Source organism: Acanthochromis polyacanthus, chromosome 16 (genome assembly GCF_021347895.1).
Source record: "Acanthochromis polyacanthus isolate Apoly-LR-REF ecotype Palm Island chromosome 16, KAUST_Apoly_ChrSc, whole genome shotgun sequence".
NCBI lineage: Eukaryota > Metazoa > Chordata > Actinopteri > Pomacentridae > Acanthochromis > Acanthochromis polyacanthus.
The window spans coordinates 359,099-375,122 of NC_067128.1; the positions used below are offsets into that span (position 1 = coordinate 359,099).

Genomic DNA, 16,024 nt, shown 5'->3' on the forward strand with positions numbered 1-16,024 from the left:
AAGAAGGAACCACTGATGAAGAAGGAACCACTGAAGAAGAAGGAACCACTGAAGAAGAAGGAACCACTGAAGAAGAAGGAACCCCTGAAGAAGAAGGAACCACTGAAGAAGAAGGAACCACTGAAGAAGAAGGAACCCCTGAAGAAGAAGCGAACCACTGATGAAGAAGGAACCCTGAAGAAGAAGAACCACTGAAGAAGAAGGAACCACTGATGAAGAAGGAACCACTGAAGAAGGAACCACTGAAGAGAAGGAACCGCTGATGAAGAAGAACCGCTGAAGAAGGAACCACTGATGAAGAAGGAACCACTGAAGAAGAAGGAACCCCTGAAGAAGAAGGAACCACTGAAGAAGAAGGAACCCCTGAAGAAGAAGGAACCACTGATGAAGAAGGAACCCCTTGAAGAAGAAGGAACCACTGAAGAAGAAGGAACCACTGAAGAAGAAGGAACCACTGAAGAAGAAGGACCCCTGAAGAGAAGGAACGCTGAAGAAGGAACCACTGAAGAAGAAGGAACCACTGAAGAAGAAGGAACCCCTGAAGAAGAAGGAACCACTGAAGAAGAAGGAACCACTGAAGAAGAAGGAACCGCTGAAGAAGAAGGAACCGCTGATGAAGAAGGAACCACTGAAGAAGGAACCACTGATGAAGAAGGAACCACTGAAGAAGAAGGAACCACTGAAGAAGAAGGAACCGCTGATGAAGAAGAACCACTGAAGAAGGAACCACTGATGAAGAAGGAACCACTGAAGAAGGAACCAACTGAAGAAGAAGGAACCCCTGATGAAGAAGGAACCACTGAAGAAGGAACTACTGAAGAAGGAACCACTGAAGAAGAAGGAACCGCTGATGAAGAAGGAACCACTGAAGAAGGAACCACTGAAGAAGAAGGAACCACTGAGAAGAAGGAACCACTGAAGAAGGAACCACTGAAGAAGAAGGAACCGCTGAAGAAGATAGGAACCACTGAAGAAGAAGGAACCACTGAAGAAGAAGGAACCGCTGAAGAAGAAGGAACCACTGAAGAAGAAGGAACCGCTGATGAAGAAGGAACCACTGAAGAAGGAACCACTGAAGAAGAAGGAACCACTGAAGAAGAAGGAACCACTGAAGAAGAAGGAACCACTGATGAAGAAGGAAACCACTGAAGAGGAAGGAACCGCTGATGAAGAAGGAACCACTGATGAAGAAGGAAACCGCTGATGAAGAAGGAACCACTGATCTTTTTGGACCAACCACGATCCTTCTGGAAAATGTTTTGTGGACAGACGAAACAAAAGTGGAGTTTACAAAATATAAGATGAAAATAATCTGTTTTGTTGCATTACTTTGGACATCCATTAAAAGATTCTGATCAAATGAATTTGGTTCATTTCCATTTATTTCTGAAGATATTTTACCGGTTATGCAAAAAACTGAAAGGATGCTAGTAGTGGTGAGCAGGACTGTTTTTAATGGAAGCTAGAAGGTGTCTCAGAGGTGATTCTTACCTCTCCATAGCTGTTAAATCTTTATGAGCAGCGCATCGTTTCCACCATGAGTGTCCAGCAAACAGAATGCCTTGAAGATTCTCTGGTGTTTTTAGAGACATCATTCTGCAAATATTAAGAGGTTATAGTTAATTAAATGCCTGGGTGTAATAAACCCACAGTGAACTGTCAGTTTCTTTATTCTGTTTTAACTAATTGTTGGTGTCACTCATTGAACCTTCATTAAAAACACAATTTAACTTCTTTATAAGTTCTAAGACATCTATTTAAACTTATTGTTGTCCTTTTGTTACAAAGCTGAGGTCTGGTCAAGTAAAGACAGCTACTTCCAGTAAAATTAAAAATATATATAAAATACATGGACAGAAAAACATAAGCAGACCCAGGCTGAACATGGGAACACCAGCTTTATTAGTAGTATGTCAGTTTTGGTTTATAGTTTCTGAAGGTACGTGACCACTAGATGGATTTTTCCTGCATGCAAACAAGTCACATCTGAAAATCCCCTGCATGGTGGGCGTATACCTGAAGGTTTTTGTGATTTTTCTCAGGTTTTCCATCACTGACTCCATCGTATTTCTATCTGCTGTAGCTAAATCCATCCTTGTTTGTTTCTTCTTTAGCTCACAAACCAAAAATTATAGTTCAGGGATCAACCTGAATCAACCTGAAAGGTTAATCAACCTTCAGTCAGCTTCATAATAGCTGACATTTATTTACATCTTTATTAGATCTTTATTAGACATGTCTATTGGAGTGTTATCTCTGTTTCCATTCAAACAAACTCACTTCTGGCCTCCTATCCTGTCATTTATTACAAACTATTAAAGCGAATTACAGAAACCTTCAGCTTGATTTGTACAGGAAATGGGAGGCCAGATATTTTCATGCACCAGTTTCCTGTTTTCAGTTGGAGACGTCCTTCATAAGCGTTCAGAGCTACACTTCCAAAGAAAATCCATCACTGCCAGGCTTCTGTCCTCACAGCTCGATCTGTTCTAACTATCTGAGTTTGAAATGTGCTGCCAAACGTTAAATGGGATGAGTTTATGATCTGGTTCCTCCTTCTCCTCGTGCTTCATTGTTTCAGACAACAGAAGCTGATCAGGAATGAAAACAAAGACTCTGAACATGGAGGAGCTGGAATATATTTTGCTTGTTTAACCTGGAGGCTTGTGAAATCCCGAGGGGCATTTCCTGCCATTGAGGCGGTGGATCTACCTTTTCCCTCCTCTAAACCTCCACACAGGACATGATTTATGCTGTGGATATTTATCTGAGAGCCTCACATGGTGAAACATAATATCCTCACAGTGAGTTCCTCACAGGTCAGAGAGGGTCGGCGAAGGAAAGCAAGATAAAAAACCACCACCAGCTGAGACGGACCGGTCTGACTAGAGTGTTTCTGACTTTACTAACATCACTGCTCCGTTGCTTCATGTGCTTGAAGATTTCAATAGTTACCTCAGAACATGCTGTGATTTGAAGGGTGGCTGGGGCATTTTCTCTTAAAGCAACCCTTCCTGTTCCTACCTAGTCCTCTATCGTTTCTATTTTTACATGCAGAGCATTTCTGAAACATCTTTATGAGTCTTTCTTAAAGCAGCAAGTAAAAAATGACAAAAGTCTCTGATGTCACAATAATCATAAACCACAGATTGTGACACACAGATGGCAGGAATGAGTTTCTCTCAGTTTGAATGAAATAATTTCCTGTGCGGTAAAACAGATTTCCTATATTTTATTAACAGATTTTACTTTTTAAAGTTTGGCCTCAATGAGTATCGGCAGACAGCAAATTAAAGGAGGAGTCTGTAGAAAGGCTGTTGATGTTTAGGTAGTTAGCATATGTAGCTAGTTAGCATATTTAGCTAGTTAGCATATTTAGCTAGTTAGCATTGGGTACATTCCAATACTCACGTTCTGAACATATTGGAGCTTCTGCAGGATCTTCCTGAGATCCTGATGAGAAGTGTGCTGCAGCAGTCCATCCTGGAGGAGACAAAGGCCGGACAAGTTCCTCTGCATCAGAAAGGGTGAGGGTGGGGCAGAGTTTGGTGATGTTTTAGAGGTGGAAAAACAAAGACAGATGTTTGATGTGGTTGTTAAATGTCAGGATGGTAACTGCTGATGAGAGGAGAATGTGTGGTCTGGAGAAGGTGGTGGTTCTGGAGGAGGACTGGACCAGATGAGGGACAAGAATGGATTCAGTTTTGGAGAAAGTTTGGACTCATCCAGACCTTAGTCTCCTCAAAGCAGGTGATCAGGATGGACAGCGCTGATGAAGTTGGTGATGATGAAGACGGCGGGGGAGCAGATGGGATTAAGGTGTCCTGAGATAAAGCAGTGTGTCATCAATGGAAAGAGATTCCATGCCAGCTGAAGACACGGCTGAGGGGAGAACAACAGGACGAACTCTTGGGTCACCAGGAAGTGTCTGGGACTTAGCTCCTCCCAGAATGACGTACTCGGTCTTCCAGAGAGGTAGGACATAAACCAGTCCAAGGTAGCATCACAAAGTCCTGTGATCAAAGACCAACTGCTCCCTGGCAGGAATTTTAAAGGTCATCTGGTTGTCATCTGGAGGTCTTTGGGTGCCTCCCAAAGTCCGTTCCTCTGGGTGGCCCAGAATAAACTTTGAGTCTATCTGAATAAACTCTACGTAGGATCGCTGGTTCCTGGAGGCGTGTCATGACTGTCGTCTGTTCCTGAAGATACCATCACGTGAGTGTTGAGGTCATGTCTGAATGAACCTCAGCTCTCCTTTCTTTCATACTCATCCAGTGGAGAAAAAAAACTCCTGTTTCCTCTGAGAGCTGGTGGAGACGTGAAGCTTCACGTCAGGCTGGAGGTTAAGAAAACATGTTAGAAAGATCAGCTATGGAGGAGGAGGTGGAGTTTGGAATGTTTTTAACTTTGAACTTTCATTGATGCCATCATAGAAGCTCAAAGTTCTCCAGTTTTGGCGTTTGAGGTTCACTTTTCAGTCAGGATTATTCTGTGAAAGGAAAATGAGGGACAGAAAATGAAGGTCTTTTCATTCTGCATTCATTTGGCATTTCCTACATTACTTTACCTGTTAACTTAATAAATGGCTTTCCTCTGAGACTTCATTAAATTGAGAGTAGCGTCCATGTTGGACACGGTTAGTAAGGTTTAGGGTTAGGGTTTAGGGGAAGGGTTTATGGTTAGGGTTAAGGTCTAGGGTCTAGGGCTTAGGTTAGGTGTTGGGGTTAGGTTTAAGTTCAGGGTTAGGACGTGGTAGAGATGTTTTCATGACTCCGCTGATGTTCAGACCTGAAAGTGAAGCAGTTTCATTTTGTAATCGCTTGAATTCCACTTAAAGGCAGCAGGAAATTCAAAAACTTCAGACTGCAGTGGCTAAAATGTTGTCCATTAAAGACTTAATTCTCCCAGATTTTTCTTTCTATATTGATGTAAATTTTCTCCAACTAAATCTGAGGCTGGACACCAGGATTTTATTTGAAACTTCAAAAAATCACATCTGTTTGTGTCTGTTGCTATTTCCAGGTCAAAGTTAAATAAACTATAAATCTACGGCTTCATTGTAGTGAATTAGAATCACAGTGAGGTTTAGACATTTAAAGGCTCGTTAAACCGTCAGTTCAATGTTTTCTGCACAGAAAATGAGTCAAACCCAGCAGAACTGGAGCCAAGTGAGGCCAAAGAACACATGAACTCATCTCAGCTTTAACGCACAAAACATGAAATGTGAATGAAGTCATCCGAGTTCTTGGACCACTCCCTGAAGTTTCTGTCCTTTACTGAAACCAGAACATTTAAACTATGAGCTCAACTCTACTGCTCCTTTAAGCACATTATCAGCTCTGAAAACGCAGTAGACTGCTGAATCTGATGGCATATTTAGAAGGATCATTTGTAGGTTCTTCTGACTGCAAAACACTTATAGATTCCTTTTTTATCTCCCAGCTGAAGGGTTGACAGTAAATCCTTCTGTTTCAGTAAATCCAATGAGGACTCAGACATTTGAGCACAATCTGCTGGTTAAACAGTAATTATGTTTTCATGAGTTAAAGAAATGATGCAAAAGTATAGAACAGAGTTTAAATGTCTCCGCCTGGACAAAAACACCAGGATCTAATGGGATTTTAGACTCCTTTCCTGTATAATGTGTAGTTTTATCACCTTCTGTCTGTTCTGTCTTTTCCTGAAAACCAGCTGCAGGATGAAGAAGTTGACCTGAACGTTCAGCTGGACGACTAAACGTTTCGCTGGTAGCAGGAAGCTGACGAGACCTTCAGGGTCGATTAGGGCCGAAGGTTGAAAGCAGCGCCGGAGGATCTAATCAGGTTTTTATTAAAGGAAAAGAAGCATAACACAGTGTGTAAATGTGCTGCTACAAGCTCTGCTTTTAAATATTCACTGAACGGACAGCAAGGAAGTTTTAGCAGCAAAATATATTCAGAGATTCAAAGCTAAAAGTTCCATTTTAGAATTCTACACAGCATGCTAATGATGCATTCAGAGCAGGAACAGTTCATCACTGACAGGACGTCCATCTGCAGCTATTTTGGTAATCAAATACTTTTTCAAGTCACTTTCCAGCAATAATTTCAAAAACATGTTTCTCAGAAGTGGTGATGACGTAATTTAACCCTCTGAACCTCAAACCCACCTGTAAGACATGTCAAAAATCACCCCATGTATCAGAGGCAAAAACCGTGAAAACAGAAAAACTGAGTGGACTTGAAACGTGTGTGACATAAATCAGTTTGTCCTCTTGGTCAGCAGTAACAGCTAGCTAAATATCTAGCTTCTACTGCTGAGAAAAAGATCACATTAGCATGGATTAGAGGAGGGTTAGCAACAACACAGAAACATGGAATAAAAATGCTACCATTGATGTGGAAAATTCTGTATCAGTTGCCCAAGTTGAAGAAATAAACCTATTGACAATCACAAGTTGTTTTTGTGTTTTATTTAAAGCTTCAAAGGTACAAAATCCCACAGAGAGCAGAGCAGTCTATGGGATATACAGTGAATTATATCTGCTAATTATAGACTCATTCTTCAGCAGGTCTGCTCAGTGTACATCCACGTCTGCACATGGGAAAAAACCCAACAGTCAAAGTAAAGGCTTCTTCCAAAAGCGGATTTATATATAAACTGTTTCCCAGAAATGCTACGCTGGTTTTAACACCTCAGACAGCAGTCCGTTTAAGACATATGGTCAGACAGGTTCAATCAAAGGTAACACGTCTGTCTTGAACAAACCGTACTTTCCTTTCCTACATTCTCTACCTTATGAGGTTTCTCAAGAGGTCATCAGAGACCCAGAGCAGCTTAACAAGGTCATTAAAAGGCTATAAATATCAAAGGTTTTTGATCACAGGTACTAAGCAACACATGTTCTAATGTTGCACATAATCTGTAGTGCTTTCACATAATTAGTAAGCAATAATGCTTGTAGATCATAAACTTTCCATGTGGAAGTTGAGCCAATCAGTGCCTATTACTGATCAATATGGAGCTGAAAACTGGAATAGAGAAGCTTGATTTTTAACATTCAGAAGCCCAGATGTCCTCCAGTTCTGGAAAATGATCCTAAAGTCTTTAGCTTTAAGTATTTAGTGATTGTTTCTAGATGAGGCGGTTCATTTAAAGCTCTTTAATTTTAAGCTCTAAATGAATTGGTGTGCATCACTTTAATGCTGCTAAACATGGAGCTTTTTGGGTAAAACACTGGCTTCCAGAGAGTAGTGGAGCAGAAATATTCTGATAAGTAGCATCAAATGGAAACACTAAAGTACAAGTGTCTCGACTGGTTAATAAGCTCCGTCACTGACTGGTCTGCAGGGAGGATGCTGCTGACTCCAATCAGGTTTCTGTTCAAATTAAAGTCCAGCCTGGAAAGATCGGATCAGGCACTGATTTAAGAGGGAAATCTTTACGACTCTCCTGGAGCCGACATTAGAGAGGGACGTCACAGAAAACATTTGCTAATTCCTGGTTTGTTGTGTTGGAAGTCCAGAGAAGTGTTTGTTGGATTAAATCCACGCTGGCAGAGAAGCTACCAACGCTGGGCTGATAACTGTGTTTTTACAGCGTGAACACAGAATTCCTGTCCCTCTGTCACATCCCCTCCACCCATTCATCCACCAACCACACCCTCTCATGACGGAAACCAGGAGCCACAGCGTCGATGTTTCACTTTGATGGTTTCTCTGTGTGTCACCGACTGACAGCAGCTTCAGGTTCTAAACTCATCTACAGATTAAACCCTGTGATTGGATCTCTGAGTCACCGAGTGTCAGTGGAATTAATCAATCACACTTTTAGATCAGAACTCCACCTGGAAACGGAGAGTTTCTGGAATGAAATCACGTTTTGTTTCTGCTTCCTGTTGCTATGAGGGAAGTCTGTTCAGCCCTCGTCTTCCTCCTTCAACCTCTGAGGGAAGCCCTGATCCCAGCTCCCGTATTTATTCATTTAACATGATCGCTGATAAATCACACATTGTGTCTGGACCCTCGGACCTGTGGGACCTTCGTCTACCTTCCCGGTTCTTGAGTCATCGTCTCTCCTGGAAGAACTTCTTTTCTTAGACTTCATCGTGTTTCTATTATTAGTAGAAATTAAATTCAACCACAAGATGGAAAAAAGTTAAAGTTCTAAACTCTATCTAAAGCTGAATGATTTCCAGAGACGAGCAGAACAAGCAAAAACCAAAAACACTGATGTTAGAGAATTAAAACTGATGTTATTAATTATTAATGTGCTGCATTATGCAAACAATCAAACACTAATTTAACAAACCAGTAAAAAATTGTAATAATAACAATAAAAAGGTGAGAATCTGGCAGTAAGGGTACCAGGAAAATTATATTAAATGGTTTCATGTTGTAAAGTTCAGAAACTGTAAAAATAATTAAAAATAACTGAAAGCACAGGAAGAAATCCTGCAGGAAAACGGGAAAAGGAAAAAAAATATTTGTAAAAAATATAGATTTTTAATAAGTTTTGGTACATTTATTTATTTATTATATTTTTTGTTAATTTTCTGAAAATGACTTTTACAGCAGATTTTCCTTCATTTTTCTGTGAAAAATAAGAAAAAAGTTTTTAAAACATTTTCTGGCACTTAATCCTGAAAACAGAAAACTGTTGATACGCTTAAATACCTTCTTCTTTTAAAATCAAAATAGAAATAAAACTCTTTCTGTGTTTTACTGGATAATATCTGTAATTTAATAAACGTGTAAATCTGTAAAACAACTGATGATTTTCCAGTTTCTGTATCCTTACTATATTTTTTCTTTTAAATATTAAAATATGTGTCAGATATTATCTCTATTCATTTAAATAAAGTTGCGTCATTTAAGGTGTATAAGAATAAATGAGTATTTATATAAATACACATGTGGGCATCATTTATTATTCTTATTATTTGTAATCTACTTAAAAAGGGAAAATTTGTAAAATACCACTTTAAAAAAAACCTTCAGAACTTTTAAATCTTTAGTGTTTCTCTCAAATAACTGGAGCTTTTTGTGGAATAATCACATATTTTATTGTTTTAAATACAGGAGAAAAAAGTGCAATGTTACTTTTAAATGTTGTGAAATAATAAATGAAGATTTATCGTTTTTATGATTATATTATTTACAGTATTTACCTGTTTCAATAAAATCTAAATTAATCCATTATTCTGTTAATTTTACTGATTATTATCAGTAATTAATTTTTTTAGTCCTAAATATTGTTTTCTTTCAAATGATGGCAGACATGTGCAATATTTAAATTTATATTCACAGTTTTAGATTTTTACAGTTAAAATGTAGATTTATATTTTTCTGTGATTTTAATAGATCATATCAGCATTTTAAATGTTTTAATTGTTAAAAACAAACATCTTAACGGTGTTTATAGATTTTATAAATGAATCAGAACTTTTCTTTTTGGTAAAAGTGGAAACCTGAAGCAGCTCAAAGTGTTTTAAATAAATCCTGTTGTGTTATTTTGTGCCAGATGTCCTCCTCTATATTTTCCTTCCTTCATATTTAGACTTTAATTGACTTTAAGTTTAGACCTAAACCTGAACTCTAATCCTACATTTCTGCTCTCAGTCAATCTAAATTGTCTCCATTTCCTTTTTTCCTGCAGTTATTTTACAATCAGCTGAAAATATTATGGGATGAGAAAAAGTGCTTCACCTGCAGGTTTATTATTTTTACATAATAAACACTAAATGGTTCCATTATGGACGTTTCTGGGAATCCTATTTTTAAAAATACTAAATATTTCAGCCTGCATTTGTCATTTTTATCCTCCTGACATTTACAGTTTATCTGGTGAATCGGGACAGAGGGGTCCTTCACTCCTGGGAGAGGGTTATTATGGAATGTCCTTCATCCTCCTCTTATTAAAAGTTGGTGCGTCCAGTGCGCGTGTCCGTGCGTGTTTGTGATGGGCTCGTTTGAGATAAGCTCTTGGACAGGCTGGGGGTTGAGCAATCAGACCGGGGCTTAAAGCTGAGGCCGGAACTTCCTTCCTCCTCTGGTCCAAAAAAAGAAAAGAAAAAAGGAAAGCTCCAGTTTGAGCTTTTATAAATGGGATCCGTTCTTCTGTTCAGCAGCCAGTCGGCTTCTGCTCGTTAAACTCGCAGCTTTTCACCATCACAGGTTCTAATCTGAAGCCTGTCCAGATGCCTCCAGCAGCTGCAGCTCCTCTCCTCAGCCTACTTCTCCTCTGCGGGCTGAGAGGAGTCCTCCTGTCCCGGATCGGTCGCTGCTCCGGAGGTCTGTGCGTCTTCAGGTCTGTCCTGGACTTTAACGGAGCGGAGACAGAATGCAGGAACTCCCAGGGACAGTTACTGAGCTTCAGCTCTGAGGAACAGCTTCTGGACAGATTTAAGAGCCTCTCCGGGTTCAGCGGGACATTCTGGCTCCGCAGATCCGACAGGAAGAGCGAGGAAGCGGCGGAAGGTTTCCAAACCTGCCCCTCCGTGTCCGTGGGACTGAACGTGTCCGTGGAGTGGAAGTCCTGCACAGACGAGCTGAGCGGGTTTCTGTGTGAGTTTGGAGACGTTTGCAGCCGAACTCAGAGCTCCGGAGGCGGACCGGTGACCTACACCACGTTCGCCGGCTTCCTGGTGACCGAGTCTGAGTCGTTTCCACCGGGAACCACGGCGGAGGAGCGGGAAGGAGGCGGCGGACCTCCGGCCTCCAAACATCTCTGTTTCTCCTCCAGCTGGATAAAAGCTCCGTGGAACTGCGAAGTCCTGGATGGAGGCTGTGAGTTTGGCTGCGACTCTGAAACCAACACCTGCACCTGTCCCGAAGGGCGCATGCTCCAACCCAACCAGGTGAGCTGCACCGAGGACCCGTGCTCGGCTGTGAGGTGGGCTGCCACCAGGTGGGGGGCAGGTATGAGTGTCTGTGCAGGGAGGGCTTCAGGCTGGGGCAGGACGGGAGGAGCTGCGTGGACATCGATGAGTGTAAGGAGAAGGATCCGTGCACGGCTGAAGGACAGGAGTGTGAGAACCTCCAGGGAGGGTCCCAGTGTGTCTGCAGGGAGGACTTTGAATGGGAGGACGGAGGGTGTGTGAACGTGTCCATCTGCAGCCGGTGTGAGCACATGAACTGTCAGAAGATCAGCGGGGTGTACATGTGTGTCTGCAGGAAGGGCTTCAGGGTGTCACCTGAAGATCCCACCAAGTGTGAACCTCACTGCTCAGAGAGAGACTGTCCAGCCAGGTGTGAGAAGAACCCAGAGCAGGAGAAGAAGGAGCAGCAGCAGTGCTTCTGTCCTGAGGGCTACATAGTGGACATCAGGGACGGAACATCCACGTGCACGGACATAAATGAATGTGAATCCCAAGACCTGTGTGAGCATCAGTGTGAGAACCTGTTTGGGAGCTACAGGTGTTTGTGTAACGAAGGCTTCCAGCTGCAGGACGAGTCCAGGTGTGTTCCTCTGGAGGAGCCAGGTGAGGTGGTGGAGGGAGGATCTGGTTCTACTGAGTCCGTCCTCCCAGAACCCAGCAGGCCGGCCGACAGACACACTCTGCCCTCCTACATCAGGACCGGCAGCATCCTGGGCATCACCGTGTTCCTGCTGCTGTGTCTGGGACTGCTCTGCTTCCTGATCCAATACGCTGTCAGAAGATGTGGAAAGTTTGAGCTTTCCCCCCTCAAACGGCCAGACATCAACATCTTCTACCTGCAGCAGGTAACCACGGAGACGTACAAGAGGCTGTCCTTAGACAAGCAGCTCAAAAACGAACAAAGAATTTAATCGGTGTGTCTGATCGCCTTCCAGTCCAAACACTGTTCAGAGGATTCAGACACACAGAGAGGAACTAATTAAAGCTGTAATCAGTCACAAAGCTGCTGTAAAGTCACAGTATTAACGGGGGAAAACTTTCCTTTAATACTATCCTACATAGAACTATTATTAACCTTTCTGTTGTAGAAATGGAAAAAAAACTCAACCAGGCCAATTTTTAAAGTAATATTTAAAAAAAAAGAAGTTCAGCAGTGAAGGTACTAGAAGGTTAATGTGGTCAGTTTCTCCTAAAATACAAACCATCAGATCATTTCAGATGGAACATGCTGGTTTTCATGAATCCTGTTTGTGTATTCGTCCTGCAGCGTGAAGAAAAGGAGTAAAACCTGTTCTCTTTAGTAAACGCTGATTATTTTCTGGATTCCAGTGACTCACTGACGGATGTTTGCTCCTGAAATATTCAGATTTAGGATTTATGATATGAGAGGGAATATTTTCTCATTTTCAAGCTTTTATCTGTCAGGTTTAGCTGCATCATAAAACTCCAAAATTAAAGCCTGATGTCAGAACAAACTGCTCTAAAATCATCTAATAGAAATAAATGTAAATAAATATATATGATAGATAAATGCTTCAGCTGATTACACACTGGTTGTCTTTAAATCCTGTTGGAGTCGTTCACTGGACTCTAAACTGAGACTCTTTAAAGTCTTGGTGGTAAATTTGTGCTATAAACCCACTGAATGGAAGATGAATGACTGTAAACCCACCAGAAGTCATTTAAATACAGACTCCAGGTTAGTTTGTCTTCATGCTTCAGAACATCAGAACGTGTTACTGTGTTCAATAACTGCTGTTAGACATCACTGATCCTGTTTAGTGACTGATGGCTTCACCCTGAATGTAAAACTGCTGCTACTCCACCGTTCTACACCAGGACCTGCTGTGGAGACGCTTTAGACGATGTTCAGCTGCTGTCAATGCAGTGCCTCATTTTATGTTCTAGTGTCATCATTAAATGGTTCATATTCTGATTTTATGTTTTAAAGTCATCATTAAATGGTTCATATTCTGATTTTATGTTTTAAAGTCATCATTAAATGGTTCATATTCTGATTTTGTTTCTGTATTTTTTGTAATTTTGTCACAAATGGAGAGATGTTTGTAAAAAATTATGTTTCTGTGCAGAGTTCAGTGAGAGAATTCATTGTAAAACTGTGTTTAAATGACTTTTTAGTTCCAGTTCTGTTAAGTTTGCACTGAAACTGCAGAGGTCCCCAGAAATATCATTAAACTTGCAATTCTGTTCCTTCTAAGTCATTTAGCTGACTTTATTCACATCTGAGGCTCAGATTTGCAGCAGAATCCATCAGTTTCCTTCATTTTCTGATATTGTTTCATATCTTGTACATCCATCCATCCATCCATTCTCTATACACCGCTTTATCCTCACTAGGGTCATGGGGGGTGCTGGAGTCTATCCCAGCTGACTCGGGTGAAGGCAGGGGACACCCTGGACAGGTCACCAGTCTGTCACAGGGCTACATATACAGACACACAATCACACTCACATTCACACCTACGGACAATTTAGAGTAACCAATTAACCTCAGCATGTTTTTGGACTGTGGGAGGAAGCCGGAGTACCCGGAGAAAACCCACGCATGCACAGGGAGAACATGCAAACTCCATGCAGAAAGATCCCAGGCCGGGATTTGAACCGGGATCTTCTTGCTGCAAGGCGACAGTGCTAACCACTACCCCACTGTGCAGCATATCTCGTACAGTAAAGCTCAATATTTATCTTCATAAATGGTGAAAAACAAGAACACTTTTCTGTAATTCTGCATTTTGTTTTTGTCTCACATTATTTTGTGGGTTTAAAAGCAGAAAATATCTTTAAAAAAAAAAAAGTTAAACTTTTAAACTCTCATGAAGGACTGAGAGGTTTCTGTTGGCTGGATCTGGATCTGGATCTGGGAGGGGCTTCTGCTGAGGAAAAGCCCGCCTGCGTGCGCGCAGCTTTGGTGCGTAGGCGCGTAAAAGCCGTGCGTAATTTGGGGATGTGGTCCTCCGAGCTGAAGAGCGGAGTGGAGGACAGACAGCAGCAGAGAGACTTCCTTCCTCCGGGCTCTAACATGGAGTCAGAGGTTATAAATACGCGCACAAACACGCACGACTGAGAACCCAGACGGACACAGCATGACTCCGTGGCTGCTGCTGGCTCTGGGGGTCTTCCTGGCGGGGGCAGCCGGAGGGCTGAGTCCGGACAGCGGCTACTGCATCGGGAACCAGTGCTTCACGGTGTTCCGGGATCCCAGCAGCTTCAGAACCGCGCGGCAGGAATGCGGAGACCGCAGAGGTCACCTGATGACAGTGCGCTCCTCCGTGTCCCATGATATTCTGGCCCTCCTTCTAGGAAACTTCACCGGGAGGTTCTGGATCGGTTTACACCGACCCACCGGCTGCCCAGAAGAAGCGGCGGCGCTGAGAGGCTTCCAGTGGATCACCGACGACACCGAGAGCGACTTCTCCAACTGGCTGCCCGGTTCCGACAGCAGCTGCTCCTCCGCTCGCTGCGTGTCGGTTTCTCAGGAGAACGACCTGAAATGGATCCAGGATCCGTGCGGGGAGCGCGCGGCCGGGTTCCTGTGTGAGAAGAGCTTTAATGACATGTGCGGAACTCTGGCAGCAGAACCGGGACAGTCCGTGACCTACCGGACCCCGCTGGGGTTCGGAGGAGAGGATCTGCTGTCTCTGCCTCCTGGAAGCACCGCGGTCCGGTTCCCCTCTGAGCAGAAGTTCTTGTGCTTCTCTGAGCGCTGGCTGGAGGCTCCGTGGAACTGTGAGATCATGGAGGGCGGCTGTGAGTTCCGGTGCGCCGAAGACCCGAACCAGGACCCGTCCTGCTACTGCCCGGAGGGTCGGACCCTCAACCCGCACAACAGACTCACCTGTGAGGAGCACGTCGCCGACGACCCGTGCACGGCCCTGCGCTGCCAGCACGTCTGCTACCGGGAGGAAGGCTCGTACGCGTGCACGTGTGACCAGGGCTTCCAGCTGGCCGCGGACGGAAGGTCGTGCGTGGACTTCAACGACTGCAGCGACCAGCGGCAGTGTCCCGGGGACAACTTCATGTGCGTGAACACGCCGGGCGGGTTCCAGTGCGTGTGCGCGGTTGGATACAAGAAGAGCGGCTCGCTGTGCGTGGACGAGGACGAGTGCGTGTCGGCGCCGTGTGAGCACATGTGCACGAACACTCCTGGAAGCTACAGGTGTTCCTGCTATGACGGATACCGGCAGAACCCGCACGAACCCAGCACGTGCACGCGCTACTGCGGACAGGAGGAGTGCGCGGCGGAGTGCGACCCCAACGACCGCTACCAGTGCTTCTGTCCGGAGGGCTACATCTCCGAGGAGAGGGGCACAGACGTGTTCTGCATCGACATGGATGAGTGCTCCTTCTCCTACTGCGACCAGCTCTGCTCCAACACCTTCGGCAGCTACGTGTGCGCGTGCTCCCCCGGATACTCCCTCGTGGATGAGTTCCGGTGCGTAAAGACCGACGATGAGGACTCTGACGGAGGACCGGAGGGTTCCGGGATGACCGCAGCTCCAGACGGACCCACCGACCTCCCGCTGCCGTTCCCGGGTCCCACCAGGCGGCCGTCCGGGGTGTCGGGGGGCGGCCTAGTGGCCATCATAGTCTGCACCGCCGCCTCCACCCTGCTGCTGGTCCTCCTGGGTCACTACTTCTGCAGCCGCAGGGAGAAGATGGAGAACTCTGGAGACCTGAAGGCCTCAGAGGAGGAAGCTCACGGCCTCCATCAGGTGGACAGTAGAGCTTATTAGAGGAGGAAAGTGTAAAAGACACAAAGTTTAAGGACGACACGTGAATGTAGAGACAGAAAAACTCTAGAGATGAAGCCTCTAGACCTCTATAACCCACCAGAAAACAGAAATATTCTACAGAAACCATCTTTAGTTTTTCTCTCTGGAAGCTTTTAAACAACAGATTAAATGAAAAGAACTTTCTTAAAGTGTGCTGGGATCTGAATAAATTATCTAAATGAAATGAAGATGTCTGTTTTCCTGTTTTCTGCTTTAGAGGCCCTCCAGGCCTCCCTCTGCTACACAGACAGTCTGACTGCGCCACCATGTGGACAGAACAACGAACTGCAGGAGGACAGACCGGAACCAGATCCAACGTGAGCTTCAAAACATGATTAATCTCAATAATGAAGCTTCAGAAGGCCATGATCAG

General features: G+C 43.8%; 2 protein-coding genes and 1 long non-coding RNA gene across 3 annotated transcripts; 2 read left to right on the forward strand and 1 right to left on the reverse strand.

Annotated features, from left to right (window-relative positions):
* Nucleotides 1-1,144: 1,144 nt before the first annotated feature.
* Nucleotides 1,145-8,480, reverse strand: LOC127530378 (uncharacterized). Its single transcript, XR_007936992.1, has 3 exons — nucleotides 3,412-8,480; nucleotides 1,492-1,596; nucleotides 1,145-1,247 (listed from the first exon to the last, which is right to left on the reverse strand). It is a non-coding gene; the product is annotated as an uncharacterized LOC127530378 (long non-coding RNA).
* A 1,332-nt stretch (nucleotides 8,481-9,812) lies between these two features.
* Nucleotides 9,813-12,876, forward strand: LOC127537764 (thrombomodulin-like). The gene is made up of 2 exons (XM_051960952.1): nucleotides 9,813-10,872; nucleotides 10,917-12,876. Exons 1-2 carry the CDS (start codon nucleotides 10,178-10,180, stop codon nucleotides 11,767-11,769), a joined length of 1,548 nt encoding a protein of 515 aa, XP_051816912.1. The 5' UTR covers nucleotides 9,813-10,177; the 3' UTR covers nucleotides 11,770-12,876.
* Nucleotides 12,877-13,714: 838 nt separating this feature from the next.
* Nucleotides 13,715-15,839, forward strand: thbd (thrombomodulin). Its single transcript, XM_051960951.1, has one exon. The coding sequence runs from the start codon at nucleotides 13,963-13,965 to the stop codon at nucleotides 15,610-15,612; it is 1,650 nt and encodes a 549-aa protein (XP_051816911.1). The 5' UTR covers nucleotides 13,715-13,962; the 3' UTR covers nucleotides 15,613-15,839.
* The last annotated feature ends 185 nt before the right edge of the window (nucleotides 15,840-16,024 follow it).

What these genes read in the sequence shown, in the direction of transcription:
- thbd (XM_051960951.1), top strand. Translation starts at nt 13,963, where the DNA reads ATGACTCCGTGGCTGCTGCTGGCTCTGGGGGTCTTCCTGGCGGGGGCA.
- LOC127537764 (XM_051960952.1), top strand. Translation starts at nt 10,178, where the DNA reads ATGCCTCCAGCAGCTGCAGCTCCTCTCCTCAGCCTACTTCTCCTCTGC. An exon ending in GACCCGTGCTCGGCTGTGAG is followed by an intron (nt 10,873 to 10,916) that starts GTGGGCTGCCAC and finishes GTGTCTGTGCAG; the next exon opens with GGAGGGCTTCAGGCTGGGGC.